Source organism: Pseudopodoces humilis, chromosome 3 (assembly GCF_049639895.1).
Source record: "Pseudopodoces humilis isolate 2021_Gansu_Grassland_sample_001 chromosome 3, ASM4963989v1, whole genome shotgun sequence".
Lineage (NCBI taxonomy): Eukaryota > Metazoa > Chordata > Aves > Passeriformes > Paridae > Pseudopodoces > Pseudopodoces humilis.
Window position 1 is genome coordinate 109,535,067 of NC_142202.1, and position 19,136 is coordinate 109,554,202.

At 38.6% G+C, this 19,136-nt stretch overlaps 1 protein-coding gene across 1 annotated transcript; it reads right to left on the minus strand.

The window, feature by feature from the left end:
* Positions 1 to 239: 239 nt before the first annotated feature.
* LOC148184723 (cysteine-rich venom protein kaouthin-2-like) lies at positions 240 to 10,104 on the minus strand. Its single transcript, XM_088053549.1, has 8 exons — positions 10,060 to 10,104; positions 7,076 to 7,137; positions 5,715 to 5,834; positions 5,158 to 5,245; positions 3,923 to 4,068; positions 3,052 to 3,146; positions 1,329 to 1,417; positions 240 to 647 (listed from the first exon to the last, which is right to left on the minus strand). Exons 1-8 carry the CDS (start codon positions 10,070 to 10,072, stop codon positions 637 to 639), a joined length of 624 nt encoding a protein of 207 aa, XP_087909675.1. The 5' UTR covers positions 10,073 to 10,104; the 3' UTR covers positions 240 to 636.
* Between the last annotated feature and the right edge of the window lie 9,032 nt (positions 10,105 to 19,136).

Here is a 19,136-nt window from a genome sequence, read left to right on the forward strand (position 1 = left end):
CACAACTGAGCATTTTACAGTAGAACATATGCCAGCAACAGATTCTAAACCAGAATAGATCTAGAGGAAACTGCTCTGCCCTCCTAATTTCTTTTAAGAATTACATATTTCAAGCAATCCTGTTTATCTTGTGGTCCTGTTAACAGTACAATAGTTTAAATTTTCAATCAAGTTAAAAGTAGTTACATGACCAAGCACTATCCACTATGCCAAGAACATAATAAACATATGGAACCACAGACCTTTAAAAAATGTTTATTAGATAACATTTTGGGAAAAGAAGGATAAGAAAAGCTAATAATTAAATATATCTGGCAAACAAACAACAAATTTAAATTAAGATTTCTACCATATTCTGGACCATTATATAAATAGAATATATACATCATCCTACAGATTTTTCTTGTGTGAGTCACTGTACTCAAGTCAGTCCTTCTGCACATGTTACAGAGGCAGGATGAAATCAATGTTTGTGGAAGAATTCATTAAGGAGATGGATGTCCAGGAAGGTAAAAATTGAGCCTGTTATTTTATTCCAGTTTTGAATTGACAAGAGCAGAGAAGTGGCCTTGACAAAGCTCTGGGTACATCCTGGACGCTTTGCCAGGAGTGTTGGAAAAAAGCATCTTCAAACTTTCAAGGGTTGGCTGAAAATGATTTGAAACACAAAATGAATCATGAGTGGGAAGTGAAAACCCACAACATCTTCTTTCAGAATAAACATTCATCAACATTATTTTCTCTCTAATGTTTTCCTCTCTCTTGCCATTTACTCCCCAGCAGCATCCAAACCTCTAATTTAGACACACATAGAAACTACATGGCTCTCTCAAGGAAACTTCTCACTTAACCATAAAGGAGTTCTAAAGCTCTCTTTCTTTATGCTAAAACTTGTGGTGAGAATTTCGTTAATTCCATAACAGAAGACAAGAAGTAATTCTTGCATTGTTGGTGTCAGCCCATATGTTTCTATTTCCTATTAGAATTCTAAAAGCTCAGGTTTGCCACTTGCTCCTATCAAGTGTGTTGCTACTTCCATTTGATCTGCCACTATTGTTAAGAGGATGAAGAAGGAAAAAAAAAAAGGTAAAGAAGTCCCCTCCTTCCCTAGAATTTCTTTGGTTCAAGGATGAGATTGATCTCTCCCGATCATGGAAAAGTGTTATCTCACATAGGTAAAGAAGAAATGAGATTCCCTGATAGTGATTCTGGCCTAGTATTTCAGCAAATATTTTTTTAAAAAAATCAGTTTGCATAAATTAATTGTTTAGGTTTTTTTTTTTTAATATCACTTTACCCAGGTCACAATTAAAATGTCTGGAACTTACTGCATAATCCATCCTCACAAGCATTGGGGCAATCCCCGCAGGGCTCTCCTTCCTTGTAGGGTGTCTTCATTGAACTTATTAGGTTTCCCCTGAAACATCAACATTGCCAACATCAGCTATGAAATCACTACACCATATCTGAGAGGAAAACTAAGTTATAAAGATGTTTAGATTTACACTCAGTTACTTATGCAACTTACTGTTACATTTACACTCTGGTTATATGCCAATCAATTTTCACATGTGTGCTGGGTTTGTTTGGAAATGCTTTGGCAGTGGGCAGGGAGGGGAAGGAATTTGGAGGGTGAGGAATTTAGAGGGATGGCTTTTCTCAGAAGACACCAGAGGCTGTCTCTATTCCACACAGGGCCAATGTTGGCCAGCTCCAAGTTGGACCCATGTGATGGTGAGAGTGGCTCTGTGATAACACATTCAAGGGAGGGTGAATTCTGCATGCAACAACAGCCAGAAGAAAGGAGTGAGAATATATGAGAGAAACCACTCTGCAGACACCCAGGTCAGTGCAGAAGGAGAGGCAGGAGGTCCCCTCCCAGAGGCACTGGAGCTGAGATTCCCTGGTGCAGCCCATGGAGAGGCAGCTGTGCCCCTGCAGCCCATGGATGTCCATGGGGATGGAAAGATCCACCTGCAACCTGTGGAGGACCCACACTGGAGCAGGAGGATGCCTGAAGGAGGCTGTGATCCCATGGGAAGCCCTCACTGGATCAGGCTCCTGACTGGACTTGTGACCCTGTGGAGGACACATGTTGCAGCTGTCTGATCCTGAAGGAATGGAAGCACGGAAGGAATCCATGCTGGACAAGTTTAGGAAGAGCTGCAGCCTGTGGGAAGGACCAAAATGAACTTCATGGAGAACTGTCCTCTGTGAGCAGGACCCCACAAGGGAGTGGGGGAAGAGCATGGGGAGGAAGGATTGGCAGAAATGGCATGAGATGAACTGACCAGAGCTCCCAGTTCCATCCCATTGTGCTGCTGAGTGGGAGGAGGTAGAGAAAACTGGGAGTCAAGCTGAGCTTGGAAAGAAGGCAGAGGCTACTAGAAGGTGCTTTAGATTTGATTTTACTTCTTATTATCCTAGTCTGATTTGGTTAGTGATAAATTAAGTTAATCTTCCCAAACTGAACCCTTTTTTTCCATGACAGTAACTGGTGAGTGAACTCCCCTGACCTCATCCTGACTCATGAACTTTTTGCTATATTTTTTAATTACTCTGTGCTGTTGAGGAGGACTCAGAGAGTCTGGGTGAGCTACTGATGGTCAGTCAAGGTCAACTCACAACAAGATACTGTGAATGTGGAAATTAATTTTAGGCACTATTTGAAATCATCACTTTACCTTAACATTCCTATTAAGGTTTTTTGGTATTAATTATAGACTTCACTGTACTGTACATATTGGCATGCCTTTCTGAACCGAGATTTCAAGTAGAAAGTGCAAAATATTTATTTCTAATTAACTATTATGAAAATTAGGATTTTTAGGCAAGTGATATTTAATCTAAAAATCAGTGTCCCTTTTATGTATTTTATGCATTTTCTTGTTTGACAACTCTTTTCATGAATAAGTTTCTGTCTTTTTATATTCCTAATACAGGCTTCAAAACCCTTTCTCAGATATTGGTGATGTTCTCTGTTACAAATTTCACCAAGTCCTGACTAATTTTGATAATGTAAGAAGAACCAAAATCAGAATCAATACGTACGCAGGGCAGTACTGGCAGACGTAAAAGTAACTGTACGTAGCGTTGCTGCAGAAAGCAAAACCACATCCAATTTTATAGGAATTGTGCCAAACCATCTGTAGGTATAAGAATAAAAATCATGTGAGTATGAAAAATATATATTTGAAAATAATTTAAATACAATATGCATTACAGAAATGTTTGCAATGACGTTAAGTCACTTTATTTACCTTTTATAGTAAAAATATGAGCCCCATTTTACTGAAAATCTGTTTTCACCCCTATTCAACCAAAGAATATTGGGGCTATAACAATAATAATTCAGGACACATGTTTATAAAACCTTTGATTTTGTATTTATGTCTTCATTCAATTGAAATTGTTAATGTAGGAATGATGATGTAAAATTTTGTATCCTGTGCTTTGTGCAGGTACTGTAGAAGTTTAGGACAAGTCATTGTCCAACTCCTCTGAGTCAAAAGAACTCTGTTGACTGTAACAAAACTATTTATATTTCCTTGCTGATACTTTAATAATCCTGTATTTCCAGTGTCTGGGCAATTTTCAGATGTTAAACAAATTAGTTTAACAAATAAAAAATAGGATGTTACTTCCTGAAGTCTTGAAATATCAGTATCTTTACTCATTACTCCTACATACTCCTAGACTGTTATTTTCATTTTAATAGTGTTACTTCACCTCTTATTTTCATTCTAATTCTGTTCCCTTGAAAGTTTTCATAAATGTTTGGTTGGAATAACTTTCATGTCTCCATTTTATTTATTTCCTGTAAAGCTGAGAGGGTAAAACTTGCTTAGCTAACATTTATTCCTTCAGCCTGAAATATATATATATATATATAAATATATATATATACATAAAATACATCTACCTGAGTGTAATGGCCAAACATAGCACCTTTTGTTTTTGCCCCAATTCCATATTCAAAATTTTTCTTCTCATTGTACCAGGCCTGAAGAACATCTGCCCATGAGAACGGGGCAGAGGACATGAAGAGATTTTCACCACAAAGTACATCTGAAAAAACAATGGGGCTGAGAAGTGCATGGAGAAATACACACAGAGAAAAAAACTCCAACAAAACAAACCAGCAGAAGGTGGGATGATTTCCATAGAAATTCCCATCCTAAATGGGGAAGCAAGATGTTTGGTTTTTTTATTCCAGCTGAGTGACATCACCCTTTGTAAATACTGAAGGTGTCACTTGACCAGTTTGAAGCATGGCTGGTTTGGCTGGTGGCTGGTTCTTGGCAGACATTCTGTATTTGGAAGTTGCCAACTTCCAAATAATCATATATCCAAATAATAAGTAATAATCATTACCCAGTTCATGGTCCAGTAATCTTGGGAAAAGCCCAATAATCCAAATTTTACTCCTGCAACACAAGAAGTCTATACTACCCTTATCTACTGCTTTTATTCAGGTCTAACCCCACTGCTTTGGTCCTCAAATGGGATTCATCCTGGAAAAAAACCAGAGGATTTGGATTTTAGGAGAAAATATTGACAAAATATTGATAAATGTCTACATCTTAGGCATGGTGTGGGCAAAAGTCAGTCAACAGCACATTGGGCTGTTAACATGGTACAGCTGTAAATTCAATATCCAGTGTCTGACTGAAGTGTTAATCTGAACCTCAAAGACAGGTTTAGATTGCAAATTTCCAGATGATTTAAAAACTCTAAGTCTGGTCTGAGATGCTGTGCTCAGCACCACCAGCCAGTTTTACACTTTTGCCCCTTTCTTCCCAGACATTTCAAACCAGCACATGTAAACAGGTTTCTGCACTAAACTGGCTCTAGATCTCTAGATTTGCTTTTTTCTGGTGGGTGTTTTAGGAGAATATTTATCATTGTGATATAGTTTTTTTATCTGCTATAGAAAATGGGATATAGCTATGTAAAACTGGGAAGAAAATAGGATTGAACTTTTCTCACTCACTGGGCAGATTTCTACCTAGAAATTTCCCTTTGTCACATGACAAAAAAAAAAAAAAATCAATATGGAATTAAAATTGCATCTTATTTCCCCCCAGAAAGCAAAACCCCAAACTGGTCACATCAATAATGTGTGACACTCTTCAGTTCCACTCATGCTTCACTTACTGGTTCTCCTCAGATTAGGGGGACTGTGCATCAAAGTACATTGATTGGCCCAATTTTGGGCATTCTCTGCAGCTGGAGGACACCATTCCTTAATGGAAGAAGAAAATATCTGTCACATACCTATGAATAACCCCTCATGAAGGAACAGCATTTAGAAATTACATTTAAATAAGAAAAAAGTCAAATGCAAAATCCTTTTCATCTTATTTTTTTGAGGGGAGAGGTAGGAGCAAAATTACTGTGCACCAAGGGAATAGAAACTGTGAAGCCTGATGAAGAATGCATCAGAAAGAAATTAATTATGCTATGGATCTTTCTTCTCCTTCTAATTTTACTTCCAAAGAGACTTTGCTGTTGATATGCCACCGAATTTTCAGAATTTGTTTCTTCCACCTGCCCAGCCTTATGTTTCTCTTGGTTCTGATTGTGCTCAGTCCTTAGGAAAGGTCTGGAGAAGGAATCTGTGGCTAAATAAAATAATCTGACCCTGCATACAGTCTTGTCTCTCTCACAGAGCCCACTACTCATTAAAAATAGATTTACAGCACACAACTTACCATCTTCATCATGTTGCTGGCAGTTGGTTTTACTCCTCTCCTGAGGGCATTATGTCTGTCAACAATCAGCTTTTGCTTCTCTGCTCTGCTGCTTGACAGAGCACTGAGAGCTTCAGCTTCCTAAATTGAAAAAAAAAAAAAAACAAAAGAAGATGTATTTCTGTTTTATTTGAATGTAACTAAATCCTGCATCCTGTGTAGGAAATATTAAAATACCAAAATTTTATTATCAGCTAAGGAGATAATACATGGGGGGGAAGAAGGACTGTGGTGTGCTTTGTCTCCTGTCTCCAGAGCTGTGTCCATGTGGAGCAGCATTTCGGTGGTTCCAGGGTGTAGAGTTTAGCAGTTAGGCAACACAACGAGACTTATTTACCAATATTACAATTTCCTAATGAGGTTTTGTGGAAAGAGGATCTAAAAATCATCTGCATGTGTGAATTTTGTTTATGATGTGTTTCTTTTCTAGTTTTGAACATCCCTATGAATGTTTTTCTATTGAAGAAATCTGTTTAATAACAGGATCACCTCAGGCCTCTTGTGGTACTTCATCAGGATATCCCATTGAGCAGAAATGTTTATATCTTTCATGCCATATATTTTTTCCAATTCTGCCATAACTGATAAAATTTCTCATGCTTTTCATATATTCTCTAATTAAAAAATAGCCATGTGAGGAACTCAGCCTGCTCTTTAGATCCATTCCCAACTAGTCTAGACTGTAGCACTGAGAGAAGAAATTGAAGGACTGGGGGGAAATGCAGGCAAGGCATCGGTCACATCCAGTGTTTCTGATGCAGAAGCAGCAAACTACAGATTTCAGGCTAAGTTTGGGTTGGGAGGAACCACTCTGTGTGTGCATTTAGGGTGTTAATTTAGCTGATTGAGGGAAATCAGAGGGGTGAGCAGATGGGACTCTGAGCAAAGGGAGAGGCAATACCTCAGGACCTGTAAGGAGAAAAAGGGAGAGAGGTAAGTAAATTATATCTGTAAACCTCTATGGAATTAATGGGAAAAGTGCTGGATGTTTAGGAGGTTCTGATTACTGGATTTGTCTATGGAAACTTCTGGAAAATGCATTTATCTCTGACCCAACTTATGAGTAATGGCGAAGCTTTAGATGTTTATTTTGTGCAAATGTGGAACTAGACAACTGCTTTGAAATGAAGCAGACTTCAAGGAGAAATGCTTTCCAGATCCTAAATATCTAATACTTCAAGGGTAAATGCTTTCCAGATCTGAAATACCTCATCAGACTCTTCCTGCATGTGTTTGGTGTGCATAGGAAAAGACATATTCTGTGGGTCTACAGGTGCCTCAGGGCCCACCCAAATTTTACAAACAAGAGAAATGTATTCTACCTGTCCAGTGGAGGGAGGCAGCACAGCTGTGAAACACAGGAACACCACTGGCAGAATCATCTCTGAAAAGGTGAGAATGAGGAATTAATTTATTTTTACAGAGCTTTCTTTTCTCTGAATACAAAATACATTTTTCTCCTGAGTGTTTGCTGGCTTTTGCTCAACTTCCTTCCTTCCTTCCTTCCCATCCACTTTTAGCACTAAAATAATAAAATTAATTTCTCCTCTTAATTTCCAAATTTCTATGAACCAACTGCTTTTAACATCTCATACTTCCTGATGTAGCTGATGGAATATCTCCACAGGTATTCACAGGAATTTTTGCTGCCCTTCCTGCAGGAAGGCTATTGCTCAGTTTCAAACTGCAGGATGGGATGGGATGGGATGCTGCTCTTAGCTTGTTCCTGTGTCTAGATGAGTCTGAAAATTCCCCTGCTCCCCTCTGTCTGCTCTGACTGGAGTGCTCTGGTTGAAATGGGAATTAGACACTGAGTCCATGTGATCTTTACAGTTGGGTAGGAATCAGGATTCAAAACCCACTGAAAGATTGATGACCAGCACTGTGAAATCTTGCATGTGAGCTGGGGCAGAACTGGGAAAGACCTGTTTCAGGAAGCTTTTTTTGGTATTATCTGTTTCAAGACAAGTCTTGGTTATATTACAAGTAATAAGAAATGACAACAGAAATTAGAGTTTTCTGTAACACTGTGATTCTTGGTATTTCCTCTGCAGGGCCAGGAGTAGGACTTTGATGCTTCTGGTGGGTCCCATCCAACTCAGGTGGTTCTACAAATATCTGATTCCAATTGAAGAAGCATCCACCAGGCCCTGGACTCCAAGACTCCACTTGCCTGGGAGGCTCAAAGCACCACTCCAGTGACCCAGGAGGTCACTGCAAAGTTCAGGTATCTGCAATCAACCACACGAGTTGCATTCAGCTTGTTTCTGCTCACCTACCTCTGGCAGACAAGCAGGTGACTAGAGTGGAATTTACTTGTTCTGGCAATTTTCCCAGCCTCCCACTCCAAGGGAATTTATGAGCATGTTACCACAGAGGTGTATTATTAGCTTAACTTGTTTGGTTTTGAGGGGCTGCTGATTTTAGTTTTAAATTATTCTTGGGGAGAGGCCAGTAGGGTTTGCTGATCCTTTCATATCCTCTTTGCCTCGAGGCAGCCAGTTTATATAAAACACAGTGTGCTCTGGAGAACACTGGTACTTGTGGAGAACATGTGATTAAGAAAAGCTATTCTTTACCAGGTGTTACAGCAAGGCCCCAGTTCTTCATCAGCCTCTTACCTTGCTCTGGGGGTGACCCACAGTGCCCAGCCTTAGGCAGGCATGCTGCTCCAGCTCTGCTAAACAACAGAGCCCATGGACTGTGACTATGGACAGCTGGAGGTCAGAGGCCAAAAAACTGGAAAGACTGGTCACATCTGTCCAATTAAACTCTCACAGCATTCAAAATAGGATGGCTTATTCCAGGCACTTGTGTCTGAGGGAAAATCTAGTTGATCCAGGGGAAAATAACCAGAATAAGTCACTCATCTCCTGTTCTTAGTATTGCTTTATGTCCCTTACTTTTAATTTTGACATCACCTGTGTCTCCTTGAAGTGCTTTAGAATCACAGAATTTTTTTTCTTATTAACTTCTCTGACATGTATTTCTCAGAGCCATTACAGAACTTTGCACTTTATCTGACTTAGGTGTTTAACAACAAAAGGTTATACTCCCAATATCATGAAAAAATATGCTTTTTCCCTAAATTTCTAACTAGATGGTAAATAGAATTTGGGTTATTTTTAGCTGTGCTCAAGTTACAAGCAAAAATATGTCTTTTGAGTACAAAATATGATGAGATGCAAATAGAAAACAACCCTTTTTGCACGTAAAGCACATTTTAAAGCAAAAATAACTCTTCACTGAAATTGTGAAGCTTTCTATTTTGCAAACCAAGCTGAAGAAGCTAACTTAGAGGCATGGGCAAAGTATCCATTCACTGTAATATTTTCTATGAATTAACTTACAATTAAATATAATTGATAATTTAATACATGATACAAGTTTCAAAATGCCATTGGAATGCTTTTTAAGACCCAGTGGGTTTCCCACTCCAAGATATTAACATACTTTTGGCAATCCCACTGATTTCAACCAAATGCTTACAGTTTATGAGATGTAAATTTAATTGCTCTGCATTAATTTCTAGGCACCGGTCCTAAAATCAGTCTCTCTCTCCCCCTCCTCTGTTCCCCCTCAATCAAACATAAATCAGGACATGTGCCAAGTCTTACTGACTTTCCTGCAAATCCATCTGTATACCGGGATCTGCCACTGAAAGATGGTGCTTTAGCATCCCTAGTTCATATGAGTTTGGCAAACTCATGTGTTTTTCCCATCTCTCCTTCTAAAATAAAAAATTAAAAGGTGTATCCTAAATTATTCATTTAATTGAATAGCCATTACAAACAAAAAAAATCCCAATTAATTTTTTTTTTTATCCTTGAAAAAGACCTGAAATAGAATAAAGTTTCTGTCATTGCACTTGTGTAGCATTATTGCACAAAGGCTACTTAGCAGCCACTTTGCAGAAAAGAGTCAATTAAACAAGGTGGTAATTTCCTCACTCTGAAAGTAGGTGGTGATAGAAACATGAACCAATAGAACTTACTGAGCTGAATATATACCTCATTCAATGTGTTTTGCTCTCTCTCTGTCCCTTTCTCTATGTACATATAATTTCCTAAGACACTGCTTTCTTGATACAGGTGGCTTTTCCTGTATTTTTGATTGTTCATCTGTTTTCTCTACCTTTTTGTTTTAGCTTGTGTTACACTATTGCCTATACAATCCTTATTTTTCACTGAATATAATCCTCTTCTGTGACTGTCCTAGATTTTTCAATAAGTCTTCTAATGATAGGTTGTATTTCAATACATGAAAAAAATCACAATAATTTAAGCTGAATCACGCTGAATCCTACCTGTTGTTTCCATGAAGATCAGAAGTTTCTTCTGTTCTTCACCAGGTAGTTGTGGAATTGGCTGGAATTCTTCACTGGAGGGTGATTTATAGCTCTCCTGTTTCCTGATAGGACAAGGTGATTCAACGTCACAGGTATTACAAAATTCACGTAATAACCAGATAGAACAGTGTATTTTTCAGGAGTATATTCATCCAAAAAGGATATTGTTTGCTTGTGTTCCATTTTAATTTCCTCTTACTTCTTGTACTGGAAGAGATGGAATACTCTGAAATAATTTTTGGATGTATTATATCTTAAATGTGAAATTTGCAGTCAATGGGGATTCCAGGTACAATCTCCAGCAATGCAAATAAATTCAGCTGTCTACTGACTTGTTGTTTACTATTATTATTATTATTATTATTATTATTATTATTATTATTATTATTATTATCTTATTATTATATAATAATTAACAATGCCTCCAGACTGATATTTTTGTAACTCAGATGGAATCTTGCCCATTGATTTTTCCATGGGAGTTTAAAAAGTCTTGAGCCAAGTTCCTGTCCATGCTGTGGCTTCTTTACATGGGTCCTATAGTGTAAAAGCCAAAGAAAGATACAAAGGTGTTTCTGTAATGTATATTTTTAATCAATATTGGATAAAGATTAAAATATTATCATGTTCTCTAACATTAAAACACGTATTTATTTTGGTATTGGTACGTGGGGTGAGATGGGATGGGAACACTGCCAGATCAGAAGGGTTTTTGCCTGTGCACTGACTGCTTCTGTCCACGTTCAGTCTCCAGCAACTGCTGACCGGAGCAGCTGTCACTGTCTGCTTTTATATCAAATGTTGATGCTTTTCTGTTTGTATTCAGATCTCCCCTCCTCCTGGTCCCTCAGCTGCTCCCTGAGTCCCCATGTTGTGCCTTCAGAACTTTTCCTTTCCACACCTGGGAAAGCAGCACCCTGCTGCTGGCTCTGCCAGATGAAAGGGCAGTGGGGTGGTTTGATGGTTTGTAATTACACGGAGAGGAACACACTGCCAGCAAGTTTGGGGTTGACACCAAACTGCAGGGAGCAGTGCAGATGCTGGATAAAAAGGCTATCATTCAGATGAATCTCAAAAAGCCAGAGCCGTGATTTGACAGAAAAGATCTGAAGGCAAACGACTGAGAGACACCAATTGTCGAGGGAACAGCTCTAAAAAAATTCATTAGGGGCTGGACTTGATCATAGAATGGTTTGGGTTGGAAACCTTAGAGATCACTTACTTCCAACCCTGCCCCCGTGGGCAGGGATGATCTGAGAGGTCTTTTCCAATGTAAATGATTCTATGAGAAGTTGCACAAGAGTCATCACGAATGATGAACTGAACTGGATTAGCCACTGCATTGTGCACAAGCTGAAAATAATGATTAAACCCACTTTTCAGCAATTCTGAAGTGGTGTTGGGACTGCTGTGCCCAGTTTTAGAGTTCCCAGTAGAATGCCTCAAGAAAGGCATTAACAGAGTAAGCCCAGCAAAGGGCTACTGTGTTGGAAAGGGAAAAGAGAGGGATTGACTCTTTTACAACACAGACTTGAGGTTGAACATGGTGTTGGACCAGGTGAGCTTCAGGGATGCTGTGCAACCAAACCTGTCCTAAGCTTGTGTGATTTTTATGTTGTTTACACTGGAGAGGAACAAAGTGACACTTGTCTTATTTTATTTGTTGACAGATATGACAGTCCAGCACATTACAGTGGGAACCTCTAATTGCTGTATGAGAAAACAAGTGTTATTAGCATAATCATTATAACCATTCCAAATGAAAAGGTTCAAGGCAGGTGATCATAAGGTAAAGACTGCATCTTGTTGTGTGTGTCAGTCATCTCTCTGCCTCATATACACCCAGACCTTGTGAATCACCTCCCCACTCAAGCGTAAGAGCTGCCTATGAACCCGGGGGAATGATTCAGAACAACAGCCTATCCCCGTTAACATTTCTGTCAATATTCTGTCATGACACTTCATAAACTGCTCCTATGGTTTATGTTCACAGAATCACAGAACATCTCAGATTGGAAGAGACCTCGAAAGATCATCTCCTCAGCCTGTTGAGGTCCCTTTGAACAGCAGCTCAACCACCTGGTGTAGGATCCCCTCCTTTCAGGTTTGCATCACCTGCAAAATGGCTGATTATGTAAACCTCACTTCTCCAGCAAATCCCAGTAAATCTCAGGCATTTATAGTGACTCTTTATGCCTGGCATTGCTACTAAGAATAAAATTCTGTGTCTAAATTTTCATGCCAGCTCCATCTCATCAGTCAGAAGCTACTGTTTCCATTTTCAGGTATGTAGAGCCCCTCTTTGTGTCCTGACATTCAACTTTCACCCACTCTTCAGATCTTGATCATGACTCTTTCAGCACCTGGTGATGAGTTTAACCTGTTAATTGGTATATTTTCAACATCTTTGTTTTTTTTTATGGGAAAGTGATCAATAAACATTTGCGGTTTCTTCTGGATTTTCTCAATTTTGATGACTAAAATATTTTGCAGTGCAGTAAACTAGATTTTAGATATTTAGCTAAATATCTAAATATAAGATATTGTCTTATATAGATATAAAACCTGTTTTGTTTTATTTTCTTCATTTTTTATCCCTATTTATCTGTACCCCTCTTATTTTGCATCCTGCCATGAAATATCTAGGAAGAAAAGCATTTGCTCATTCTTATTTCTACAGCATCTTCCAGAGTTCTCAGAACAGGGTACCAGAGCCTATCACAGCAAGAACAAAAAGCACTAATAACTGATATAAATAATTTAGATTCCTCTCAGCTATCTTTACATATCCAAATGATACATATCTAACACAATATAGGTGTCCAGATTCTCTCAATATTCCATAGACAGAGACACCTTTCCATTTTCCAATCTTAGATTCCCATCTTAGTAAATTAGTAAATTAACTTCTGAAATTCTGAAATTCTTCTGCTCTTGTTGGCCACACAGTGACCCTGACTTAGAATAAATGTTACAAAAGCCTCTGAAACTCCACTCTGCCCAGTTATTTTTGTATGTGGGAGGCAATCCCCAGATATCTAGATACTCCTGGTATTTTTCTACTTTGTGGTTGAAGAGAGAATAAGAGGTAGAAAAAAGCTTTTCTCCAGTGGAGGAAAAAAATAATTATCATAAGTTAGGATTAAGCTAAACTAAATTTATCATTCTGAAAATGATTTTTAAGTCTTTGAAGTGGTGGATAACCTCCAGGTTCATCTTACTAAGAGACCAACCTTAGGTGACATCCCGTTCACTGGATAAAGCAGAGACCGGACTTAAAGATGTCAAAATATTTTCCCTTCACAAAACTGTGACCTTCACAACCCTATAGTTCCTTTCTGTTCCTCAGCCCTGCATTATAAATGGGTGGAGTTTTCTCATTTTCTGTCCAGCACAAACTGAAAACCCAGATGCTCAGCTGGAGTTCCATTCCTGTTACACAAATGGAATGGTCAATAAATGTATTGCTCTTAAAGACTTTCTTGGCAGTTTTCCCGCTGGAATTTGAGATATAATCAGCCACATTCTTTTCTCATATTCCATATGATAAAAATTTCTCAATTATTAGAGCATATCCTTTTTTATTAGCCTGAACAAAAGTGTGGGTTTTTTCTGTGTATCATCTGCATTTATCTCAGGGTGGTAATTCAGTGCAGCCTCAGATTACATGGCTTGATAAATATTTTGAGTCCATTACAGAGATTCCAAACTATATTAATGAACCTTAAAGAAACTTAATGCCTTGGTTTTTATTTCTACCTCAGTTTTGTGTTTCCCAGGGCTTTAATTCTCAAAGTAAATGGATGAAAACACTTTGGAAAACAGCAGGTGGAGGCTCCAATGTGTATCTTTAGGAACAGACAGATTGCAAAGTCAGTCACTGAGGTTTGGTGCTTCCATCCTAAAAATGACACTGACTCTTTTAAGAGTTAAGGCTCTTTGAACCCTAACTTCGATTGAGGGCACAAAAACCCTAGCTCTTCTGTAGTTCTTCCCAGAACCAGTAACTCTAAGCCAGCAGGACTCTGAAGAGGATTAATTTTTTAATATTTTCAAATTTTTGCCATAGCAAATACATTTAGCAACAGTGCATTTATTTAGAAGGATTCTGCTTAAAGGATCTACTTGACCAGGCAATCACAAGAGAAAAGCAGCTAAAAATGAAATTAAATTTGCATAATTTATCTGAAAGAAGTGTCTCTGTGTTTAGGGTGAGATGTTGTTTGCCACTATCTTAGCAGTATAGCAAGGCTGTGTAACATCTTTATAACATACCACACTTTTCTATAATGTCTCCTTTAGATCTTTGGTACAGTAAATTCCCAGCATGCCTGCTGTTACCAATTCTGATTTTAAAATGTCAAGAAGAAAATGTTAGATGTCATGGAAGGCAAGGTTTATGATAAGCATTTTGTGCCTGAAAAAAAAAAAAATTAAATAAGATAGAACAGAAGCATTCTGTGGATTTTTATAAATATCTGATATATATTTCATACCCTTTTTTGAGCATGGATCATTGAAGTACATGCATGGAAAAGTTCAGAAATTCAGTTTCATCATTGATTGCTGCACTGGACTAACGGAGTCCTTGTTTCTCTTCTTTCCAATGTGATTTTTCAGGTCTTTAGCCTGACCAAACCCCAAGATAATCTAAAACAAGAGTCCTTACAGGAGCAACATTGTCTTGTGTTTAAGAGTAGCAATGTACTTTATAAAGAAAATAGACTTAGATTTAAAAAACTTTACTCTGTTAAGGTCTCTAAGTGGAAAAAAATTTTGTTGCCAAACTGTATTTCTGTTTTTCTTTATCCCTCTGTGTGTTTAATTAATTCTCCTTGACTTAGAGAAGAAAATGCATGGGACTAGGAGAATTTTGTTCACAATGCAAATCTAGTTTTCCCCTAGCACTTGTAGTTCTTCAGGCACTGAACACATTTAGGTCCTTCTTAATGGCAGTGCAGAATTACACCTTGTGGCCTGTCACAGGAAGGGAAACCCCCAAAATCTTTTTGATCTGCCTCCCACAAAAAGACCTTAACACCATGCACAGGAAATGTTCAAACACAAATTTTCCACTCTTGGGGAGCTTAATAATTATTCCTATGAATAATGTGCCTCCAGTTTTATTGAGAAATCCCACAATATTTGGGACTAATTCCCTTTTCTTCTACAGTTTGAAATAATATTGTGCTATCAAGTACCTGGACATAATTCCAAATAACTTTGAAGTAATATTGTCTCCATCATCATGCTAAATCCTATGCATATAAAGATAATAAAAGATGAACCCTTTTTGTCAGGTGTTCTATGTTAACAGATACACAAAGTGCAATAAACTTTATCTATCAACCTACAGATCTAAAGAACTTCTGTGTCAAAATGCAGTTGTGATAACAGTGTAAGGAAGAAATAGAGATAATTCTACCAAATTGTGCATTTTGGGATTTTTAAGAAGTAAGTATTCTCAGTCTATACATTATATCTGTGACCATATCCTGCATTGATAGTTTATGTAGTCACATCCCTGTTGAGTACACCTAAAAACAAATTTTACCAGGAAAGATGGCAAGACATTCTGAAGAAAAGAATATTGCAAAGAACATCAAGATCACTTTCTACAGGTCATTTTTATGCCTAAAATGGATGTAATTTAAATAACCATGGGCATCCACATTTGAGGAAGACTCCTTTCACAGACTGAAAATTAACAGGTATTTTTGGGATGTTTCCTTTGGTCCCAAAGTTAACATCTAGAAAAAAACATATATTGTCCTAGAAGTACCTGTAATCATACTGTTATGAGTATTGAATGGCCTTATTAAAGTTACATATATTTTTAATTTTCTTTTTATTTTAATTATTTTTATTTAACTTATTAATGAAAAGGATACTAAAATCTCACCTTGCTGGGATAAATGTGCAGCAAAAGGTGAGGAAATTTTGGTGGAGGAAGGGAATAACTCATGAACATCCCTGAAGAATTCATCTTCTCTGTTCCTCTCTTCACAGAGAAATTCTGTAGCTCCTCTCTGGTTTGTGTGGCTTCTCGTGCTGGGGAAAGACACACTTTTGAAGACAGACTGAGAAAAATTAGAATTCAGTCAGAGTCAGAGAAAGGAGAAGAGAATACTAAATGTTAAATTGTGGAAGAGAAAGTAAACTCTGTCATTACATGAAGGCTGAATTTATTAAGATGAACTGGGTCTTCTTGGTGTTTATCATGAAGAAAAATAAGGAACAGAGAGGTGGAAAGAAGTGAAAAACTTCAGCATTGACAGGAGGAAACTCTGATTGTTATCTCTCTGTCAAGAACCCTGAAGGATTCTAAAAATTTCAGTGGGAAAGATATTTCTGGACATATTTGATAAGCATCAACGGATGTACCTACCCAAGTAATCTCAGAAAAGGGGAAGTAATGTTGATTGCAGGATGAGATAGAAGGAAACAAGAGGAAAAAAGTTGCTTGTCACATCCTGGAAGGTTGTGGCTCAGTCACAGATGGAACTCAACTTCTTCACACAAAGCCAGGATGTCCTTTCACCTTCTCTTGAAAAAAACGTCATTATGGGGAACTGCATGACGCAGATCTCAACCCGTATGCTGAACATGCAACAGAAGGGTCTGAGCATCCTCTCTGGGTATGTCCTCAGCATTAAGTGTAGAGAACACTGAACAAGATTGGATTATTTGTAAGGATCATAGGATCACGGAATTAATGTGATGTAAGTTGGAAAAGACCTCTCCAATCGACAACCAGCACTGTCATGGCTACCACCAAACTATGCCTGCACATCTTTGAAATACCTCAGGCCTGGTGACCCCATAACTTTTTTGGACAGCCTGTTCCAATGCCTGACCACCCTTCCAATGAAGAATTTTTTTCCTAACACCCAATCTTAATCTCTCCTGGCACAGTTTGAAGCCGTGTGCTGTTGTCCTGCTGCTGGTTACTTGGGAGAAGGAACCGACCCCCTCATGGCTGGAAAGGAGGGAGCAAACTTCTCCATTCATGGAGCCATGTGCTCCCACTGCCTGGGAATGAGGGTATCTTGGATTGCACACCAGACTGCACTGCTCTGTGCCATCACTGGCTGACACTGCTCTGTGCTATTTGGGTGACAACTTGCAAGGTGGGATCTCCAAATGCTCAAGGAAGTTGGAAGTGCAGGCGCATAAGAGAGGATTTTGTTGTTGAAACATGGACGTCTGTTGCCAATTTTGCTGTAGCATATTTGAGACATATGCACGGTACTAACAGGTATTACACAGCACTTATGGGAGACTCCCCTTCTGGAGTGTCAGATGGAGGCAAGGTAGGACATTCTGCAGTACTTAAAATAACCTTAAATGTCTACATGGAGGCAAATGAATCACATTCCCAATATTTCATGTGTGATAAGTCAAATTGCCTGGCCTCAGCTATGCTTCCAGCTCTGGGGATTTACCAGGCATTGTCTGTCAGTTGCTTCCTTTTTCTGTTTGAGTATATCCAGGAGCTAGTTGTTCTGGTGTTTTTGCCTGTCTTCCTCTTTTTTGGGGATAGATGATACTAAACACCAAAGTTTGGGTAGCTGAGTATAGCCCACTATCTAATTCAGTCACTTTCCTTCAAATTTGATTTCATTTGTCTCCACTTCAGTGTCTGGTACTGTCTTGAGATGCTGTAAAATATTCTGCCTCAACATTAGCTACTGGTTCAGAAAGTTTCAGCTTCCCATTGATGTTTTGTAATATCTGACAGCCCTGGGTGGCTGTCTCAGATTTGAGGGGGCATCTCAGACAGCAAAGAATAACTCTCAGGGAGAGGAATGGACACTCAGCTGTCTAAATGGTAGCCATTTAGTCCACTTTAAGGCTCAATGAAGATAAATTTTAGACATTTCTATTGAATTTATATTTGACACGTTTTTTCCTCAACCTTAAAAAGGGTGAACCACCCACTACAAGTGCCTATATCTCTGCAGTGACAGGAAGTGAATTTATGGCAGGATTCAAATTCACATACCTAATTGAAGATGTCTACACTTGAGGAACATGTCCTGACTCCAGTGATCCCTGGCAGTAAAATTCAGTTTTTTACAGACATCCAGAGACTTTAGGAATAACATTGAAAATGAGACATACTCATGGGGGCCATGTTTTTTGTTTAGATTTATAAATTACACTGAAAGAGTTCTACAGCCTAGGGGATCTAAAATCTCTCTCACAGTCAAAAAGAAATTGAAGAGTTTGTGTCATTTGTGTACTCCAGCCCAGATGCTCTGTTTGGTGAGATTTTGAACAAAGAAGGCTTTTCAGGATCTGATCTCAGAGTGGATCCACCTGGGATGTTTCCTTTGGTTTCCCTGAGTACTGTATTGTGTTTGCAGGGTGCTGTAGGAGAAGACAACATTCTTTTGTTATGGTACAGGGCCCAGAGAGGATATTTCACTAGGAGCACAAACTAAAAAGTGATCTGGAATGACCCTGCTTGATCAGGGAGATTGGAGCTGGTGACCCATTGTGCTCCTTTTCAACCTGACCCATTTTGTCTGTGATTCTGTGAAAACCATAAAATATGCCTTCTTTGTTTGCAAGATCTCAGACTTATATAGAAGCACTCTCTCCTTTGGGTTTTTGTGGGGGGGTTGGTGTGTTTTGTTGTTTTTTCCATGCTTGGACATGAGCAGTAGCCAGTGATGGCTGTTTCTTTCTCTCTCTCTATGTGTGTGTGTGTGTGTGTTTGTGAGCCCAATGCCATATTTGAAGTCTTTCACCTCATGCTTGTCTGACAGCTGACCAAGTACTGAAAGTGTCTGTCACAGACAGATTTTCAGTGCAGTTCACAGCTCACATAACAGAGGGAGAGGGGAGGGGAAAGACAGTTCACAAAATGTATGAGGAAACGTGTCGGGAAGATGCAGGATCTCTGCGCAGACAGAGTGTCTTTTGTCTCTCGGGCAGAATGACTCCCTGGCTCAAAGCCCACCGTGAAGCAAATAACAGAGCACATTCACTATGCCCTAATGTTGCTACATAACAGTATATTTGGGAAT